This window comes from Macaca thibetana, chromosome 13 (genome assembly GCF_024542745.1).
Source record: "Macaca thibetana thibetana isolate TM-01 chromosome 13, ASM2454274v1, whole genome shotgun sequence".
Taxonomy (NCBI): Eukaryota; Metazoa; Chordata; class Mammalia; order Primates; family Cercopithecidae; genus Macaca; species Macaca thibetana.
In genome coordinates, this window is record NC_065590.1 from 45,100,087 (window position 1) to 45,120,716 (window position 20,630).

Sequence of the window (20,630 nt, forward strand, 5' to 3'; positions counted from 1 at the left end):
TTGAGGCTAGATATCTTGAAAGCAATTTGCTGCCTTCCACATTACCCAAGTCTGATTACAGAACATTACATTAGGATTATATTAAATTACACTGTTATTCAACAAAAAGATCTACAATTTTAGTCACTCCAGAACAGATTTACATGCTAACCCAGAAACCATGCAAAGCAAAGTCAATGGTGGTTCTATGAATAATCGACTTAATTATTTTCCTCCAAACAGATGTATATCCCCCTTTGTTATCTTTCTCCTAAATACTGGATATATAATCTTTGGCCAGAAGCCTGTATGGGGTCTTTAAAAGTAATTACAACTAATAGTATCTGTGGAATTACTTCACATTTGTCTATTTTAATCAGTTTCAAGTTGCATAAAGTTACATAAGGGGAAAGAACTAAACATCACAAATTTTTATAATAAAACTGCCACAATCCTAGGCCGGGCATGGTGGGTCACACCTGTAATCCCAGCACTTTAAGAGGCCGAGGAGAGTGGATCACCTGAGGTCAGGAGTTTGAGACCAGCCTGGCCAACATGGTGAAACCCCATCTCTACTAAAAATACAAAATTAGCCGGGCGTAGTGGCTCATGCCTATAATCCCAGCTACTCAGGAGGCTGAGGCAGGAGAATTGCTTGAACCCAAGAGGCAGAGGTTGCAGTGAGCCAAGATCATGCCATTGCAGTCCAGCCTGCGTAACAAAAGTGAAACTCCATCTCAAAACAAACAAACAAACAAAAAACTGCCACAATCCTATAAAAATAGGATGGAAGCACAATCTTCAAAACCAGATTAACAAGGTAAAAGTCCGCTTTTAGGGTAAAACTTAAGAATTTTCCCTGCGTTGGCCCAGATTTCTCCAAAACATAATTCCACATCACAGTTAAATGCCAAAAATCACCAAGTTTTCTAATATCATAACACAAAGCATTATAAAACCAAGACCTAGTCATTTTCTGTATTAAAAGGGCTATAAAACTAATTATTTTCTACAATTTTTCTTGTATAATCTGTTACTATAATAAAATGGTAACAAATATGTTCAAATCCAAAATACTCTACAGAACACATCGACGGAAAAACAGTCTTCTTATCGGTGGTCCTGGAAAAAAAAATTTAAATAAAGAACAAGAATAACTGTAAAGTTAAATAATGGTTTAAAAAACCGATCTTCTGGTTTGCACCTCTAAGAAACACAATGGCTGTTTCTTAGAGATCAAGGTTGTTTTTTTTTAATAATGCAAACAGGCAGTTAAAGAAAAGTGAAAGCAAATTGTCAATCACCATTCCCCTAAAATAATACTGGGTTAGTCTAGTTCTCAGAAACAATGACCAACAGTATATATTCAGATTCAATATTTAATATTTCTGTAAACGACTAAACCCAAGAATTTAACACATTTTAAATGGTTACAAATGTTTACTTCTGTAGTACTATAATTGAAGATCAAAAATATATTTTTTAGGCCTGGCATGTTGGCTCACACCTGCAATCCCAGCATTTTGGGAGGCCGAGGTGGATGGATCTCTTGAGGTCAGGAGTTTGAGACCAGCCTGGCCAACACGGTAAAACCCTGTCTCTACTAAAAATACAAAAATTAGCCAGGCATGGTGGCACGCACCTGCAGTCTCAGCTACTCGGGAGGCTGAGGCGGGAGAATCATTTGAACCCAGGAGGTGAAGGCTGCAGTGAGCCAAGATCACACCTCTGTACTCCAGCCTGGGTGACAGAGTAAGGCTCCATCTCTCAAAAAAAAAAAAAAAAAAAAAAAAAAAAAATTTATATATATATACACACACACATACACATATACACACATACACATATATGTATACATACACACATTTATATATATATAAAAACATATCTCTCTCCAGGATTTTCTCTAGGAAAAATCTTTAAGGGTTAGGATTCCTTCTACACTCACTGGAAAATCAAAACAAATTTGGATCCGCTGTCAAGTGGCTATTTATGACACAAGCAGAGCACTAAATGTTCAAGATGCTTCTAAATTACACCCTTCAGTACTAGAAGCTCATTGTTACTGGCTTTTATTCTGCCAGGTTACTTTTACCCATAACTTACTTACCATCTCAGTTCTCATAATTTTAAATAGGACTCCTTTCTTCATCAGCAAGAAGAAAAAATAACCCATAATGAAGCACCATATATATTTCCTATTAAAATCTATGCAACACCTTAGCCTTTAACTTCATGGGGAAAGAATTTAGCCTTTTCTAGAGGAACACTTTTGGCCAGCTCAGAAATGTAAGTATGGGCCGGGCGCGGTGGCTCAAGCCTGTAATCCCAGCACTTTGGGAGGCCGAGACGGGCGGATCACGAGGTTGGGAGATCGAGACCATCCTGGCTAACACGGTGAAACCCCGTCTCTACTAAAAAAATACAAAAAACTAGCCGGGCGAGGTGGTGGGCGCCTGTAGTCCCAGCTACTCGGGAGGCTGAGGCAGGAGAATGGCGTGAACCCGGGAGGCGGAGCTTGCAGTGAGCTGAGATCCGGCCACTGCACTCCAGCCTGGGCGACAGAGCGAGACTCCGTCTCAAAAAAAAAAAAAAAAAAAAAAAAAAGAAATGTAAGTATGGGAGAGTCTCCAGAAGTAATTACAAAGTTTAAAAAAAAAGTATGTTCTTTCTTTCCCTCTTTATTTTTAGAACCTTCTCTGCAGTACTGTTGATGGTCCATGGAGCCTTCTCTTGGGAAAGAGTACTTGATTAGCATAGTATCCAACTTCATTGCACAAATTAACATTTTTGTGTAAAAAAAAATTATTGCTCAAGAATCAGAATTGCTTAGAGGTCATCTCTTATAACCATAGCCCTACTACCAGCTGAAATTCATAGGTCTACAACAGGAGAATAATTCCTGAGCCTGTGGAAATTTAAATGACATAATAATAAAGAAAAAAAGAAAAGACAGAAAAATATTGCACTAGCTGTATTAGATCTTTTTCCAGTGACCCTCCTGCACATCCTCGACCTCTGGGGCTCAAGTGATCCTTGGCCTCCTGCCTCTTCAGTAGCTGGGACCACAGATGTGGGCTAGTATGCCTGGCTAATTTTTTATTTTTTGTAGAGACAGGGTCTCCCTATGTTGCCCAGGCTGGTCTTGAACTCCTGGGCTCAAGCAATCCTCCCACATCAGCCTCCCAAAGTGCTGGGATTATAGGCATGAGTCATTGCACCCAGTCTGTACTAGACCTTTAAAGAACTATTGGAGAAGCTGTAAAAGATGAGACAAATGATAGTAGAGGTATACAACTTAGGGAGGAAAATATTCCAATTTATTTAATTATGTGCTATGCAGCTTTAAAACAAAACAATTCTCCGTTATAAAGGCATTTAAAAGAAGCAAAACTCAGGGCACCAGTTCCTACATCACAATCTATTTGTATGGACAAAGCAGAGCCAAATTAAACAATATAAAACTTGTAAAATTAATCTGTCTGTGAATAGATAAAAATTGGTTCTCTACTCAATGGAAAAAAAAAAAAAAAAGCAATGAAGCCTGGTCGACATGGCAAAACCCCAGCTCTACCAAAAAAAAAAAAAAAATACAAAAATTAGCTAGGTGTGGTAGTGCATGTCTGGAGTCTCAGCTATTTGAGAGGCTGAGGTGGGAGGATCACTTGAGCCCAGGCAGCAGAGGCTGTAGTGATCTGCGATGGCACCACCACACTCCAGGCCAGGAGACTGAACAAGACCCTGCCTCAAAAAAAAAAAAGTGAAACAAGAAAAAGCAGCCCAGGCTAGGCACAGTGGCTACCGCCTATAATCCCAGCACTTTGGAAGGCCAAGGCAGGCAGATCACCTGAGGCTGGGAGTTCAAGACCAGCCTGACCAACATGGAGAAACCCTGTCTCTACTAAAAATCCAAAATTAGCTGGGCATGGTGGCGCATGCCTGTAATCCCAGCGACACTGGAGGCTGAGGCAGGAGAATCGCTTGAACCCGAGAGGCAGAGGTTGCAGTGAGCCGAGATCGAGCCATTGCACTCCAGCCTGGGTAACAAGAGCAAACTCCATCTCAAAAAAAAAAGATTAATCTTACAAATAAAGCACAGGTAACAGAAACCATCTCCAAATTTCTAAAATTATTGTTTTAAACATTTACTTGAAACATAAATGTTTGTCAAAGATGAAGCATAATAGAAGTCCAAATTTATAAAAACTATATTCTAAATTAAGATAGAGCTAAAAATGTGGGTGTTTTATTAAGACGAAAAAAAATCCTGATTTTTTTTTCATGTTTCTGCAGTTTAAGGATCCACTCCACCAGACTGCATCATTTATACCTTTCTCTTGGCATTTATCATATATAAGATAGGGACAATGACATTTACCTTGTGTATAGAGCAAGGTTCAGCATATTAGGGGTTTAGTATGCATTTAATAGGTAAATCAAAGACAAACATTTCCTTTAAAATCTCCTTACTCAGCCACTCCTTTAACCCAACCAAGTCAAGGTTCCAGGCCCAGAATAGTTGCTTTGAGAAAAGGAAAACCAAAAATAGATTAATTAAATGGGTTTTGCCCTAAACTAAGAAAAGAGAAAAAAGATTTACAGGACATTTGGCCTCATTACAGGTCACCTGCGTCTATTAAAATACTCTACAAATCCCAGCTGGGTAATCTGCAATTGCTGCTTTATCATGTGATGTCCAGTGATATAAAAAAGTAACATCAGTCATTTGTCTATTCTTCAGAGAATGAAGAATATGTCTCATGTACTGCCATCTAAAGTCTCAAAAATGTTCAGTGAAATTAGCAAAACTTAGTTGCTTAAAAACTAGAAAATTAAAAGGAATATATTTATAGAACTTTAAATTTTCCAGAAAATGGTATTTCTAAATTTAAAAAATCAAGTCAAATATTTAGACATCTTTTTGGATAAGAAATTTTTATTGTTGAGTAGCCAACTTTTGAGCATTTTCTGAACTAGAAACATTCCAGAGAAAGAACATTTCAACATGATGTTGCTTCTAGCATATTTTATCAGTACATTGGCAAGCTGATATTCCACTGCCACCTACAGTAGAAAAACAGAATTACTGCTTATAGGTAAGGATGTAGACAGAATACAAAAGAAACCTAAAAGTATGACCTAAGAAGTCAAAAGTTACCAGTCTCTTCTATTTCCTAATATAAACATTTTATGACTATATATTTTACATCCATTATTTTATACTCAAGTTAACTTTGTATTAACATATGCTATCCAAAATGTATAAGCGAAGTTTCTCCTTAAATTCACTCTATCGAAAAGGTTATACATGATAATATTAATACCATTCATTAATAATGCCATTCTTTGATTTTTAAAAAACTCATCACTAACGCATAGTGAACTTCAGTCATTTTGTAAACTTGATACCAAATGCACTCTTTTTTTTTTTTTTTTTTTTTGAGCTGGAGTCTGGCTCTGTCTCCCAGACTGGAGTACAGTGGCACAATCTCAACTCTGCCTTCCGGGTTCAAGCGATTCTCCTGCCTCAGCCTCCCCAGTAACTGGGATTACAGGCGCATGCTACCGTGCCCAGCTAATTTTTTTGTATTTTTAGTAGATACGCGGTTTCATCATGTTGGCCAGGCTGGTCTCAAACTCCTGACCTCAAGTGATCCACCCACCTCAGTCTCCCAGAGTGCCAGGATTACAGGAGTGAGCCTTTGTGCCCGGCCCCAAATGCACTTCTAAGCTTCTGTTTTACTGCAAATGCTTTCCATAAAAAATTTTCCAGGTATTTAGCAAGTAGGATCAAATTTTGCTTTCAAAATAATACACACTACATATGCAAAACATCAAACTACTGGAATATTTAAAATATAAAGAGGCATATTCCTCTGTAGGCATTTAACTTCTTCACAATTTACATCACACCCCAAAATGTCTTAGCAATACAATGTTTCTCAAAAGCCTCTAAAAAGAGCTTCGAGTGCTGGGTACAAATGGACTAAATTCCTAATACTACATTCCTAATAGTGCATTTAAAAATCACAGTTGAGACGATTAAATTTTTAAAAAGCTAAATACAGGCCAGACATGTTGGCTTATGCCTGTAATCCTAGCACTTTGGGAGGTCAAGGTGGATAGATCACTTGAGCCCAGGAGTTCAAAACCAGCCTGGACAACACAGGGAGACCCTGTTGCTAAAATAAAAATTTTTTAAATTAGCCAGGCATGGTGGCACGTGCCTGTAGTCCTAGCTACTCAGGGGGCTGAGGTAGGAAGATCGCTTGGGCCCCAGAAGTCAAGGCTATAGTGAGCTATGATCACACCACTGCACTCCAGCCTGGTCAACAGAGCTTAACCTTATCTTTAATCAATAAATAAAATTTAAAAAGCAAAATGCAGAAAGTTATATACAGTATACTCCATCTTGTGTTTGAAATAAAGAAGAGAATGCTGGCTAAACATAGTAGTATATTGTTCTTGTGAGAAGATAACTCTTGGAAATTTAAATCATCAAATGAAAAACTCAATTAAAAGGCCAAAAGAGGCCAGGTGTGCTGGCTCAGGCTTGTAATCCCAGCACTTTGGGATGCCAAGGCAGGAAGATCACTTAGGTCCAGAAGTTTGAGACCGTCCTGGGCAACATGATGAAACCCCGTCTCTACAAAGAAATACAAAAAAATTAGCCAGGTGTGGTGCCACACACCTGTAGACCCAGCTACTCAGGAGGTTCAGGTGGAAGGATCACTGGAGCCCGAGAGGTCAAGGCTGCAGTAAGCCATGTGCACATCACTGCACTCCAGCCTGGGCAACAGAGTGAGACCTTGTCTCAAATAAATAAAAAAATAGGCTGGGCACAGTGGCTCATGCCCGTAATCCCAGCACTTTAGGAGGCTGAGGCAGGAGGATCACTTGAGCCCAGGAGTTGAAAAGCAGCCTGAACAACATAAGACCCCATCTCTATTTTATTTGTAATAATCAAAAAACTAAATAAAATAAATAAGTTAAATAAAGGCTACAAAAGGCCAAGTGTGGTGGCTCATACCTGTAATCCCAGCATTTGGGAGGCTAAAGAGGGAAGGTTCCTTGAGCCCAGGAATTTGAGACCACCCTGGACAATACAGGGAGATCCTGTCTCTAAAAAAAGATAAAAATAAAAAAATTAGCCAGGCATGGTGGTGAGCTACTCAAAAGGCTACTCAAAAGGCTGAGGTGGGAGGATTGCTTGAGCCCAAGAGGTCAAGGCTACAAGTGAGGCATGATCATGCCACTGCACTCCAGCCTGGGTGGCAGACTGAGACTATGTCTCTCAAGAACCTTTAACCAATTTTTAAATTTGTTTGAAGGCTAGAAGATAAAGTTAAGGAAGTCAATCAAAAAGTGGGAAAAAAAACACATGAAAAATGAGGTAGAAAGAGAAAATTAGAATAATCTGTCTAGGAGGTCTAACATTTGAAAAATCAGAGTGCAAGAAAGAGAATAGAAAAAAAAGAGATAAAATAATCCGGGCTGGGCGTAGTGGCTCACACATGTAAACCTAGCACTTAGAGGGGCCAAGGCAGGCAGTTCACTTGAGCTCAGGAGTTGGAGACCAACCTGACCAACATGATGAAACCCCTTCTCTACTAAAAATACAAAAATTAGCCAGGCATGGTGGCACGCACCTGGAATCCCAACTACTTGGGAGGGTGAAGTAGGAGACTTGCTCAAACCTGGGGGACAGAGGTTGCAGTGAGCCTAGATCATACCACTGCACTCCAGCCTGGGGAACAAGAGCGAAACTCCATCTCAAAAAAAAAAAAAAAAGAAAGAAAGAAAAGAAAAGAAAAGAATTCGGCCAGGTACAGTGAGTGGCTCACGCCTGTAATCCCAAACATGAGGCCCAGTCGGGTGGATCACTTGAGGCCAGGAGTTTGAGACCAGCCTAACCAACATGGTAAAATCCCGTCTCAACAAAAAACACAAAAATTAGCCAGGCGTGGTGGTGCACACCTGTAATCCCAGCCACTTGGGTGGCTGAGACACGAAAATCGCTTGAACCCAGGATGCAGAGGCTGCAGTGAGCCAGTTTGCCCCACCACACTCTAGCCTGGGCAACAGAGCGAGACTCTGTCTCAAAAAACAAAAACAAAAAAACCCCCAGAAAACAAAAACAAAGTGCTGTGATACAGGCATGAGCCACCTCGCCCAACCACAATTATTTCTTATAATCTTTTCTTATTATCATTAATATCTTATTACTATTTTTTGTTTGTGTTGAGACGGAGCCTCGCTCTGTTGCCCAGGCTGGGGTGCAGTGGCGCGATCTTGGCTCACCCCAACCTTCGCCTCCGGGGTTCAAGCAATTCTCCTGCCTCAGCCTCCCGAGTAGCTGGGACTACAGGCACACGCTGCCATGCCTGGTTAATTTTTGTATTTTTAGTAGAGACAAGGTTTCACATGTTGGCCAGGCTGGAGGTCATTTTTAATTTACTACAGATCTCACAAGTCTAAAGAACAACCTAGTGAAATTCCTCAAAGGGACCAAACAGCAAACAGTGCCCATTTCCAGTTTTTAGATATTTATCAAGTAACCAATTTCAAAACATAATTTATATATATTGTTTCCAAATATTAATAAACATTATGAGTTTGAGAACAGATGTTTGGAGCAGAGGTTAGCACACCATACTTTTTTTTTTTTTTTTTGGAGATGGAGTCTTGCTCTGTTGCCCAGGGTAGAGTGCAGTGGCGTGACCTCAGCTCACTGCAAGCTCCGCCTCCCGGGTTCACGCCATTCTCCTGCCTCAGCCTCCCGAGTAGCTGGGACTACAGGCACCTGCCACCATGCCCGGCTGATTTTTTTGTATTTTTAGTAGAGACGGGGTTTCACCACGTTAGCCAGGATGGTCTCAATCTCCTGACCTCATGATCCGCCCACCTCGGCCTCCCAAAGTGCTGGGATTACAGGCATGAGTCACCACACCTGGCCACTTTTCTCTTTTTTTTTGAGATGGAGTCTCACTCTGTTGCCCAGGCTGGAGTGCACTAGCGCGACCTTGGCTCACCACAACCTCCGCCTCTCAGGTTCAAGCGATTCTCCTGCCTCAGCCTCCCAAGTAGCTGGGACTACTGGCGGGTGCCACTATGCTCAGCTAATTTTTGTATTTTTAGTAGAGATGGGGTTTTATTATCTTGGCCAGGCTGGTCTCGAACTCCTGGCCTCACAATCCTCCCACCTTGGTCTCCCAAAGTGCTGGGATTACAGGCATGAGCCACTGAGCATGGCCACTTTTTTGCTTTAAAATTTTTAGAGATGGAGTCTCCCTCTGTCGTCTAGACTAGAGTGCAGTGGCTATGCACAAGCGTGACCATGCATGCCCTATAGCCTTGAGTTCCTGGGCTCAAGCAATCTTGTTACCCCAGCCTCTGGAGTAGCTGCTACTACAGGCCTGTGCCACCTCGCAGGTCAGCAAACTTTTTCTGTAAACATTCAAATGGTAAATATTTTTGGCTTTGAAGGTCACATGACCTCTATCACAGCCATTCAACTCTGTTATTAGAGTGGCTAAAGCTACTACAGACAAGATGTAAATAAATCAGCATGTAATCATGTTACAATAAAACTTTTTTTTTTTTTTTTTTAAGATGGAGTCTCGCTCTGTCGCCAGGCTGGAGTGCAGTGGCGTGATCTCGGCTCACTGCAACCTCCGCCTCTCAGGTTCAGGCGATTCTCCTGCCTCAGCCTCCTGAGTAGCTGGGACAACAAGCGCATGCCACCACACTCAGCTAATTTTTGTATCTTTAGTACAGATGGAATTTTACCATGTTGGCCAGGATGGTCTCCATCTCTTGATCTCATGATCTGCCCACCTTGGTCTCCCCAAAGTGCTGGGATTACAGGCGTGAGCCACCACACCTAGCCTACAATAAAACTGTATTTCTAAAGACAGGCAACATGCCAGATTAGTCCCACAGGACACAGTTTGCTGACCCCTGGTTTAAAGTACTACATTTCCTAGCTTTCCTCTTATACTAAGTGTTATATGTTTTCTCTCTATGCCAATCTTCTTAATAGCAATCTCCACATTTAAACACTCTCAATTCATTCTCTTATTCTACAAACTTTTACTAAGTGCCTACCACATGCCAGACACAGTATTAGGTATAAGGAATAAAGAAGAAACAATAATAATAATAAAGTCCTGCCCTCTTAATACTTACATTCTAGAAGAATAGTTAACAAATAAATAAGCTGATAAATACATAATATAATTTCATGTAATACTAAGTATGAAGAAAAAGTAAAGCCAGGTAAAAAGAAAGAGGAAGGAAGGATGAGGGTCTTTATAATATAAGTCAGGGAAGAACTCATAAGAAATGACGTTCAGGTAAGGAATGAATTAAACAAATGAACAAGCCATACAAATATCTACAGGAAAAACATTTCACATGTTTAAATAAGGACAAGATTAGAGTGCTGGAAATGAGAAAATGACATCAGAGAAGTGAGTAAGGGTAAGATCATGTAAGGACTCGCGGCCTAGGGCAAAAGGATTGAATTTTATTCTAAGTTTGATGTGAAGCCAGGAACATGAAATGGTTGAAAGCAGGAGAGTAAGGAGGTATAACGCATTTTTTTAAAGGATCACTGGTATCTATGCAGAGGACAAATTGTAGAGGGCAGGAGTGGAACAGGAAGGCCACTATACGCTGTTGCAAGTATTTCTAGACTTCTAAAATAGGATCTAGGCAGGCTGGTTCATGCCTGTAATCTCAGCACTTTGGGAGACTGAGGCAGGAGGATCACTTGTGGTCAGGAGTTCAAAGCTACAGTGAGTTATGATTGCACCACTGCGCTCCAGCCTGGGCGACAGAGTGAGACCCTGTCTCTAAATAAATAAATAACAGAGTTTTGCTCATTGCCCAGGCTGAAGTGCAATGGTGCCATCTCGGCTCACTGTAACCTCTACCTCACAAGTTCAAGCCATTCTCCTGCCTCAGCCTCATAAGTAGCTGGGATTATAGGCACCTGCCGCTACACCCAGACAATCTTTTGTATTTTTAATAGAGACGGGTTTCTGCCATGTTGGCCAGGATGGTCTCAAACTCCTGACCTCAGGTGATCCGCCCACCTCGGCCTCCCAAAGTGCTGGGATTACAGGCATGAGCCACTGAGCCCGACCTGGATAAATTAACATTTGATTGATATAACTGAGTACTAGAGTATACAAATTAGTAACAGACAACACGAAATGAGAATTTTCATTAAAGTTTTTTTTTCTGAGATGGAGTTTCACTCTTGTTGCCCAGGCTGGAGTACAATGGTGTGATCTTGGCTCACCGCAACCTCCACCTCCCAGGTTCAAGCGATTCTCCTGTTTCAGCCTCCCAAGTAGCTGGGATGGCAGGCATGCGCCACCACGTCTGGCTAATCTTGTATTTTTAGTAGAGACGGGGTTTGTCCATGTTGGTCAGGCTGGTCTTGAACTCCCGACCTCAGGTGATCCGCCCGCCCCGGCCTCCCAAAGTGCTGGGATGACAGGCATGAGCCACAGCGCCCAGCCTAAAAGTTGTTTAAAGTTCCAATGAAGAAATACAAAATCATCACCAGAGGGCAGTAGTGAATACAGACTAAGGTATACAAAAGGTGATGGATCTTCATAGTTAGATTATGCTCTTTCAGTAAACTGGGATTTACTGGAATTGAGCATATCCACAAGCTTAACAGCAATAACAATAAACATCATGCAAACTCATATCTATAAGAAGTTGAATTATAATGTGAGTAAAAAAAGCAGATTAAAATAGCAGTGTTGGGCTGGACACGGTGGCTCACGCTTGTAATCCTAACACTATGGGAGGTCGAGGAGGGTGGATTGCTTCAAGTCAGGAGTTCGGGACCAGCCTGGCCAATGTGGTGAAACCCCGTCTCTACTAAAATATAAAAATTAGCTGGGTGTGGTGGCAGGTGTCTGTAATCCCAGCTACTCAGGAGGTTGAGGCAGAATTGCTTCAACCCAGGAGGTGGAGGTTGCAGTGAGCTGAGATCGTGCCACTGCACTCCAGCCTGGGAGACAGAGCGAGACTCCATCTCAAAAAAAAAAAAAAAAAAAAAAGGCAGTGTTTAGCAAAACAAGAGTATTTATATATAGGATGTCATCTCCCTAAATAAACACACCATTCCCAATTAATTGACTTCATTGCTCCTTAGGGTCTACCAAAAATAAAAATTACAGCAAGTGAATGGCCAGCTTCACGTATCTACAAGCAGATGAAAGGTCTGTCCTTTTGTGATTAACAGGTAAGGCTAGAGAGAGTCAATGTCCCAGTCAAGGATAGGAGGGTTCCATTCTAAACAGAAAACAGAACCAGTACAAATGCCAGGAATCACTACATAACACCTTGGCACACAACATGAAAGTCAGAGAGAAGCGCTACAGCTCAGGGAGCACCTGAACCTGAAACATGGCCTGTGAAATATATTGCCAGGCAGTTGGCAATAAGGAGGCTGTTAACACGTGTGTCCACTGTATCCACTGCTGAGAGTTATTTCTCCCGTCCTTCCTTCCTTTGCTTCTACCCTGTTGTTACCCTTCATTTTCACTTTCTTCACAGACCATATTACATAGATAATTGAAAGTATGAACTCTGTTGTCATTTAAAAATGTACATCCTGCTTAAGAGCAGGAATAAAAGTTAGAAAGATTATAAGAATAGAAGGTTGTTTCATTTTTTTCTTGCCTCCTCCACCAAGACTCCACATTGGTTACCTTCATATTGTGATCAAACTGGACTATTCACCATTTCCTGAACCCGCTCTTTTCCTGCCCCACCCATGCTGTTCTTAACTCAGAATGCTGTATATGCTACCCTTCATCTCAGTCTAAAATATGCTATACTCTCTTCAGAAGAAGCAAAAATGGCATCTCCAAGAAGCCTGCCAGAAAGAACTGAGATCTCTTAATCTATCTTCAGGTGCTTACTCACAATTTTATTTACAAATACAATCACATCCTTGCATCATGCTTATTTGTGTATGTTCCCTCTTACTGCAGATAGAGGTTCTATCTGCAAAACCTTTCAGTGTAAAAATTATGTTTGTGCCAGGCACGGTGGCTCACGCCTGTGATCCCAGCACTTTGGGAGGCCGAGGTGGGCAGAGCATCTGAGGTCCGGAGTTCAGGACCAGCCTGACCAACATGGAGAAACCCCATCTCTACTAAAAACACAAAATTAGCCAGGCGTGGTGGTGCATGCTTGTAATCCCAGCTACTCAGGAGGCTGAGGCAAGAGAATCGCTTGAAACTGGGAGGTGGAGGTTGCGGACAGCCGAGATCACGCCATTACTTACACTCCAGCCTGGGCAACAAGAGCGAAACTCCATATCAAAAATTAATAATAAAATAAAAATAAAAATAAATAAAAATCATGTTTGTTTTTTATGTTTCCATAACAATTAGAGAAATTTGGCTGGGCTCAGTGGCTCATGCCTGTAATCCCAGCACTTTGGGAGGTGGAGGCGGGTGGATCACGAGGTCAGGAGTTCAAGACCAGCCTGGCCAAGATGGTGAAACCCCATCTCTACTTAAAAACAAAAAAATTAGCCATGCATGGTGGCAGGCGCCTGTAATCCCAGCCACCTGGGAGGCTGAGGTACAGAACTGCTTGAACCCAGGGGGCGGAGGTTGCAGTGAGCCGAGATCATGCCACTGCACTCCGGCCTGGGCAACAGAGCGAGACTCATCTCAAAAAAAATAATAATAATTAAAGAAATTTAACCCTCAGTGTTGCTTTTAAGTTAAATAAAGGCTAGACACGGTGGCTCACGCCTGTAATCCCAGCACTTTGGGAGGCCGAGGCAGGCAGCTCACGAGGTCAAGAGATCAAAACCATCCTGGCCAACGTGTTGAAACCCCATCTCTACAAATATTACAAAAATTAGCTGGACGCGGTGGTGCATCCCTGTAGTCCCAGCTACTCGGGAGGCTGAGGCAGGAGAATCACTTAAACCCACGAGGTGGAGGATGTAGTGAGCCGAGATTGTGCCACTGCACTCCAGCCTGGCAACAGAGCAAGACTCCGTCTCAAAAAAAAAAAAAAAAAAAGAGTTAAATAAAGATTGGAACTGAATGTCATCCTGAGCCCAGGGTTTCAGCCCTAAGTAAAACAATCAAAGGCATATCCCTTCATTCCTCAGACTAATCGGCTGTGCAGAGGTTGTGCTGTGAGGCACCTGCAAATCTTCTGTTGCATACTCCCAACACCAAGAGAACCATGCCAGCTCCACAACACGGAACCACTCAAAAACTTCAAGTATCCTGGATATTATTCAGCAATGTATTTAAAATAAAGTAAAGTCGGATGCAGTGGCTCACTCCTGTAATCCCAACACTTTGGGAGGCCGAGGCAGGTGGATCACCTGAGGTCAGGAGTTCAAGACTAGCCTGGCCAACGTGGTGAAACCCTGTCTCTACTAAAAATAAAAAAATTAGCCAGGCATGGTGGTGGACACCTGTAATCCCAGCTACACAGAAGGCTGAGGCAGGAGAATCACCTGAACTTGGGAGGCGGAGTTTGTAGTGAGCGGAGATCACACCACTGCACTCCAGCCTGGGCAACAAAAGCAATCCATCTCAAAATAAAAATAAATAAGAGAAAGAGTTTTCAGGCAAATTCTTCTCTGGGTATCCTGCTGTTTTATCTCCTAACAAAACAAATGAATCAAAATGTGGTCCACCTAGAGAGGAGAAGTACCCCCCAATGTTTGGAGATTCTAAGGCATTACCTACACATGTGCTGTTCTCTCTTAGCCTGCAGAAGAAGAGATATAGGCCTCATCCCCATAAGAGATCAAACACCTCAAAAACCCAGATGTCAAATTTTCTAGGAAACTCTCTCGGACTGCTCAAAGAGTAAAATTTGATAGAAATAGGAAGCATTCAGCCGGGCGGGGTGTCTCACACCTGTAATCCTAGCACTCTGGGAGGCCAAGGTCAGGAGATCAAACCCATCCTGGCCAACATGGTGAAACCCAGTCTCTACTGAAAATACAAAAATTAGCTGGGTGTAGTGGCGGATGCCTGTAACCCCAGCTACTCGGGAGGCTGAGGCAGGAGAATGGCTTGAACCCGGGAGGCAGAGATTTCAGTGAGCCGAGATCGGGCCACTGCACTCCAGCCTGGCGACAAAGCAAGACTCTCTAAAAAAAGAAAGGAAATAGGAAGCATTCACTAGTGATTTATGATTGATATCAACTAAGATTACTTAGAAAGTCTAGAATCACACCTGAGATATTACTCCTTACGTTTCATTTGCTTTTTTTTCTGGATTCAAATCCTGTAGGCAAAATCAGTTTTAAAAAATACAGAAGCGCCTTTTTAAAGAATAAACAGTTTCAAAAAAACAGCAAATTCAAAAGGATAGTGGATTAAATTTCAACATTGACTTTAATCAAAATGTAATTTTAGTCTGTTTAGATTCCCTGGGCCTGTTTCTTAAACCTTTACAATGGGTGTCCACTATATAAGGTTTTTTCCAAAAAACAAATGAAACAACATGTAAAACATCTCAGCACAGTTCCTAACACATAGGAGACCTACAAAAGTCAGTAATTCTTTTTATAGTCTGTCTCTAGAATACATTGACACTAGATTCATTCCTATAACTAGTTCTCGGTCTAAATAGAGTTGTCCAAGGCTGGGTGCCATGGCTCACGCCTATAATCCCAGCACTTTGGGAGGCTGAGGCAGGCGGATCACAAGGTCAGGAGTTCAAGACCAGCCTGGCCAGTATGGTGAAACCTCGTCTCTACTAAACATACAAAAATTAGCTGGGCATGGTGGCGGGAGCCTGTAGTCCCAGCTACTCCGGAGGCTGAGGCAGGAGAATCGCTTGAAACCGGGAAGCAGAGGTTGCAGTGAGCCGAGATTGCACCAATCTCGAGATTGCACCACTGCACTCTAGCCTGTCTCAAAAAAATAAATAAATAATAAATAGTAAAAAAATAAAAAAAAACTAGAGTTGTCCAATATGATGGTTATTAGCCATATGTGACTACTGAGCACTTGAAATGTGGCTAGTCCGAGATATGAGCTTTAAGTGTAAAATACTGGATTTCGAAGACTTAGTGAAAAAAGTAACAGAAAATCTTGTCAATATTCTGTATATTGATTACATGTAAAGTGATAATACTTTGGATATTCTGGATTAAATAAGATATATTATTAAAATTAATTTCACCTTTTTGGCTCACATATTTCTATTGGATGGTCTAGTCTATACTTTGACTTCAAGCTGGTAATTATGCTCTCTTAACCATGCAGTGGACTGCTTGACAGATGCCACTCGGGCTAAGCCACCCCTTATCCAGCAGACACTCATTTTAACGCTCCCAACTTCCACAACCGGGGAAAGCTAGCGACCTAAAACTCTTAATTTTAAAAAATCCAGATCCCACAGATCTGCTGAGGAAACGCGACTGTTACCAAGACACACAGAAGAGATGTCTTGAAGGAAAAGCCCCCGTGGGTGTCAGTCAGTCCTACCGGGGGACTGGGAACTTCAGCATAAAAAGGTCACCCTTAGAAAAGTGAGAAGGGGCGAAGGGACGAGCAAATCAGAAGGAGCCCAATGTGGAGCCCATGGAGTAGAGATCTGAGAAGGAAAAGCCTTTCAGCTTGTGGGGACGGGGGGAAGAGAGGGGGCGAGGCTGAAGCCAGCGGCCAAGGGGCTCCGCTCCAAGCCGGAGACTATAGAAAAGAGCAGTACCTTAAGAATCCCCCTCATCTTTGCCAAAAAGGGGCGGAACTCCTCGGGTGGCACCTCTGGATACAGCTGGCTCCGTAGCAGCTCCTCTGTAATGCCGGGGTGCCCGTGGAAAGTGTCCTGGGCTAGCGCATTCAGCAGCCCGTTCAGGGGCTTGCCGCCCTCAAGCTCGCCCGCCGCCATGCTCTACGAAAGCCCCGCCCCGCAACAGCTGAGCCGTGCCCCGCCACGGCGGCCGAGATGTGCCTAAATAGCCTGTGCAAAAGCACCACGGGGAAGCTGGAGGCAAGGCTTCCCCAGGGGTCAGAGTTGGCAGCTTACAGCTTTTCTCTGCAAAACCCATCCCCTTAGGATACCTCCACGGAAATATCCGTTTGGTTCTAGGAGAGTCACTTTGCTTCCCCTGATCCCCTTCATCACTGCAGAGCCTACTGGAAAGAAAGATTGCTCGCAGAGATTATTGGAGATGGGGTAGCAGCCTACAAGGTTGGCAGTTTTAATTTTTAGATGGCTGTATCTCATTCCAGGCCTTGCCAACCCATTAGCTGAATAGGATCGATCACTCAGATTTAATCTCTGCCTAATCCTTACCTGTCATCCTTTGTTCCAGAAAATTTAACTATCTCCTCATTACATAATGTTTTGTTTGGGTTGTTAACTGCCTTTTTATATACACTTGTCTTTCCAACTAGATCAGTGGTTCTGATCCAATGTTCTTTTATATAACAAGTATTTTGTTAACACCTCATTTACTATCCTGATATTAAATGCATAGCTAATACAACCTCCCACCCATATAATTTCAAAAAATCAATATATTATTCAGCCATAAAATTGAATAAAGTACTGATATATGCTACAATATGAATGAGACTTAAAAACAGGGTAAGTAGAAGTCAGACATAAAAGGCCAAATATTGGACATCTCATTCATATGAAATGTTCAGAATAGACAAATCCACGGAGACTGAAAGTACTGTAATAGCTGCCAGAATCTGGAAGAGGGAGCAAATGGGTAGTGACTGTTTATAGGTACAGAGTTTCTTTGGGGCATGATGAAAACATTCTGGAAGTGGAAGCACAACCTTGTGAATATACTAAAACCCACTGAATTGTACACTTTAAGAGATTAGTTTCACAGTATGTGAATATCTCAATTTAAAAATCAATTTAATGACCTAATTGTAATTTATCATAAAACTAAAAGGGCCGGGCGCGGTGGCTCACGCCTGTAATCCCAGCACTTTGGGAGGCCGAGGCGGGCGGATCACAAGGTCAGGAAATCGAGACCACGGTGAAACCCCGTCTCTACTAAAAATACAAAAAATTAGCCGGGCACGGTGGCGGGCGCCTGTAGTCCCAGCTACTTAGGAGGCTGAGGCAGGAGAATGGCATGAACCCGGGAGGCGGAGCTTGCAGTGAGCCGAGATCGCGCCACTGCACTCCAGCCTGGGCGACAGAGCGAGACTCCGTCTCAAAAAAAAAAAAAAAAAAAAAAAAAAAAAACTAAAAGGAAAGTAATCTATAATGTAATATGTGTAAATGTTTGGGTACACCTATACTAGTTGACTAAAAGACATATAAAGTAGCCAGATGTCTGCATCTTTACATCTTTATGTAGAACCACCTGTGACTTCTACAAATGCAAATTGATACAGGTGTGTGGTATTGGTGACTCCAGAGGGAGGGCAGTTGCTTCTGGTAACATGATGTTCTGAAATGTGAACAACAGTTGGTAAAGTTTACAACAAAAAACACTCTCACTCTACAGTCATTGCAAAGCTGGAATATTCTGTATATATTAATGCTAAACTAAAAATGCATTGTGTTGCCGGGCTCGGTGGCTCAAGCCTGTAATCCCAGCACTTTGGAAGGCCGAGGCGAGCAGATCACGAGGTCAGGAGATCGAGACCACCCTGGCTAACACCGTGAAACCCCGTCTCTACTAAAAATACAAAAAAAATAGCCAGGCCCAGTGGCGGTCGCCTGTAGTCCCAGCTACTCTGGAGACTGAGGCAGGAGAATGGCATGAATCCCGGAGGCGGAGCTTGCAGTGAGCCGAGATCATGCCACTGCACTCCAGCCTGGGTGACAGGCTCAAAAAAATAAAAATAAAATAATAACAATAATAATAATACATTGTGTTTATATATAAAATGGAGTTTGATTTTAGGCTTAGATAATAACAAACAGGTTTTTCACCTTTATGAATATACCCTGCATGGGAAGATGTCATATTTCTGACCTCTCTCCCACCTATTCCATTCCTACCCTTCCTTCAAAGTGACAACTGAGGTTGGGCACAGTGGCTCACGCCTGTAACCCCAACATTTTGGGAGGCTGAGGCAGGTGGATCACCTGAGGTCAGGCGATCAATACCAGCCTGGCCAACATGGTGAAGCTCCATCTCTACTGAAAATACAAAAATTAGCCGGGCATGGTAGCATATGCCTGTAGTCCCAGCTACTTGGGAGGCTGAGGCAGGAGAATTGCTTGAACCCAGGAAGCGGAGGTTGCAGTGAGCTGAGATGGTGCCACTGCCCTCCAGCCTGGGGGACAAGAGCAAAACTTCGTCTCAAAAAAAAAAAAAAGTGTCAACTGAAATGCCCTTTTCAAGGCAGTGCCACACTGTTGAGAATTTACTCATCTAGACTGTTTTAATTAATGTTTATCCAGTAAAGAGCCATCTCTTTTTTTTTTTTTTTGAGACAAAGTCTTACTCTGTTGCCCAGGCTGGAGTGCAGTGATGCAATCTCAGCTCACTGCAACCTCCACCTCCCAAGTTCAAGTGATTCTCCTGCCTCAGCCTCTCGAGTAGCTGGGATTACAGGCATGCGCCAGCACGCCCAGCTAATTTTTGTATCTTTTGTAGAGAAGGGGTTTCACCATGTTGGCCAGGCTGGTCTCAAACTCCTGACCTCAGGTGATCTGCCCACCTCAGCCTCCCAAAGTGCTGGGATTACAGGTGTGAGCCACTGTGCCCGGCCAGAGGCATTTTTTATAATAGAAAAAAATATATTTCTTTTCCTAAAATAATTTTATAAAAGGCAAATTCAGAGTTGCTTCCATGGCTCCAAGTAAACCAAACTTAGAGACAAACTATAGGTTGTTTTACATGTACTTACAGAAGTTGCAGAGAATGGCTGGTAGAAAAGAAAAAGCATTAAATGAAAGAGTGGCAAGCAGAAACAGCACTATTAAAAACATAATTTACAAATTACCCACCAGAAAGGCTGCACCTATTTATTTCTATGAAACCTTACTAACACTGACTGATATTATATTTTTAAATTTAATCTAATTTAATTTTTGAGACAGGGTCTCACTCTGTTGCCCTGGCTGAAGTGCAGTGGCACAATCTTGGCTCACTGTAGTCTTGACCTCCCAGGCCCAAGTTATCCTCCGATCTTAGGCTAAGTAGCTGGGACTATGAGCACACAGCACTGCACCCAGCTATATTATTCTTTATAACCTTTGCCATATGATACATGAAAAATATTATCTCACTTTTAATTTGCATTTCTTAAATTTTGAGAGTAAATACTTTTTTACTATATTTATTGGCTGCTTGTATTTCTTCCTATTTCCTTGTCCATTTTCTATAGGGGTTTCTCTCACTTCAGTGATTTTTTTTTTTTTTTTGAAGGTGGAGTTTCACTCTTGTTGTCCAGGCTAGAGTGCAATGGCACGATCTCGGCTCACCACAACCTCCGCCTCCCAGGTTCAAGTGACTCTCCTGCCTCGGCCTCCCAAGTAGCTGGGACTACAGGCATGCACCACCATGCCCGGCTAATTTTTGTATTTTTAGTAGAGACGGGGTTTCACCATCTTGGCCAGGCTGGTCTCAAACTCCCGACCTCGTGATCCACCCGCCTCGGCCTCCCAAAGTGCTGGGATTACAGGTGTGAGCCACCACGCCT

The 20,630-nt window shown here is 42.4% G+C and overlaps 1 protein-coding gene across 21 annotated transcripts in view; it reads right to left on the reverse strand.

Annotated features, from left to right (window-relative positions):
• The window catches only part of COMMD1 (copper metabolism domain containing 1), a 960,866-nt gene that overhangs the window by 207,543 nt on the left and 732,693 nt on the right, over positions 1–20,630 (reverse strand). For 6 of the 21 annotated variants that reach the window (XM_050753531.1, XM_050753527.1, XM_050753528.1 and 3 more), the window contains exon 2: positions 16,714–16,898. The exons of 1 other annotated variant lie outside the window; for it this stretch is intronic. In XM_050753531.1, coding sequence (XP_050609488.1) covers positions 16,714–16,893 — 180 coding nt within the window. In that variant the 5' untranslated portion in view covers positions 16,894–16,898. Of the gene's footprint in view, positions 1–16,713; positions 16,920–20,630 lie in introns of all 21 variants that reach the window. 14 more of the 21 variants (XM_050753535.1, XM_050753537.1, XM_050753534.1 and 11 more) reach the window with 4 other exon arrangements.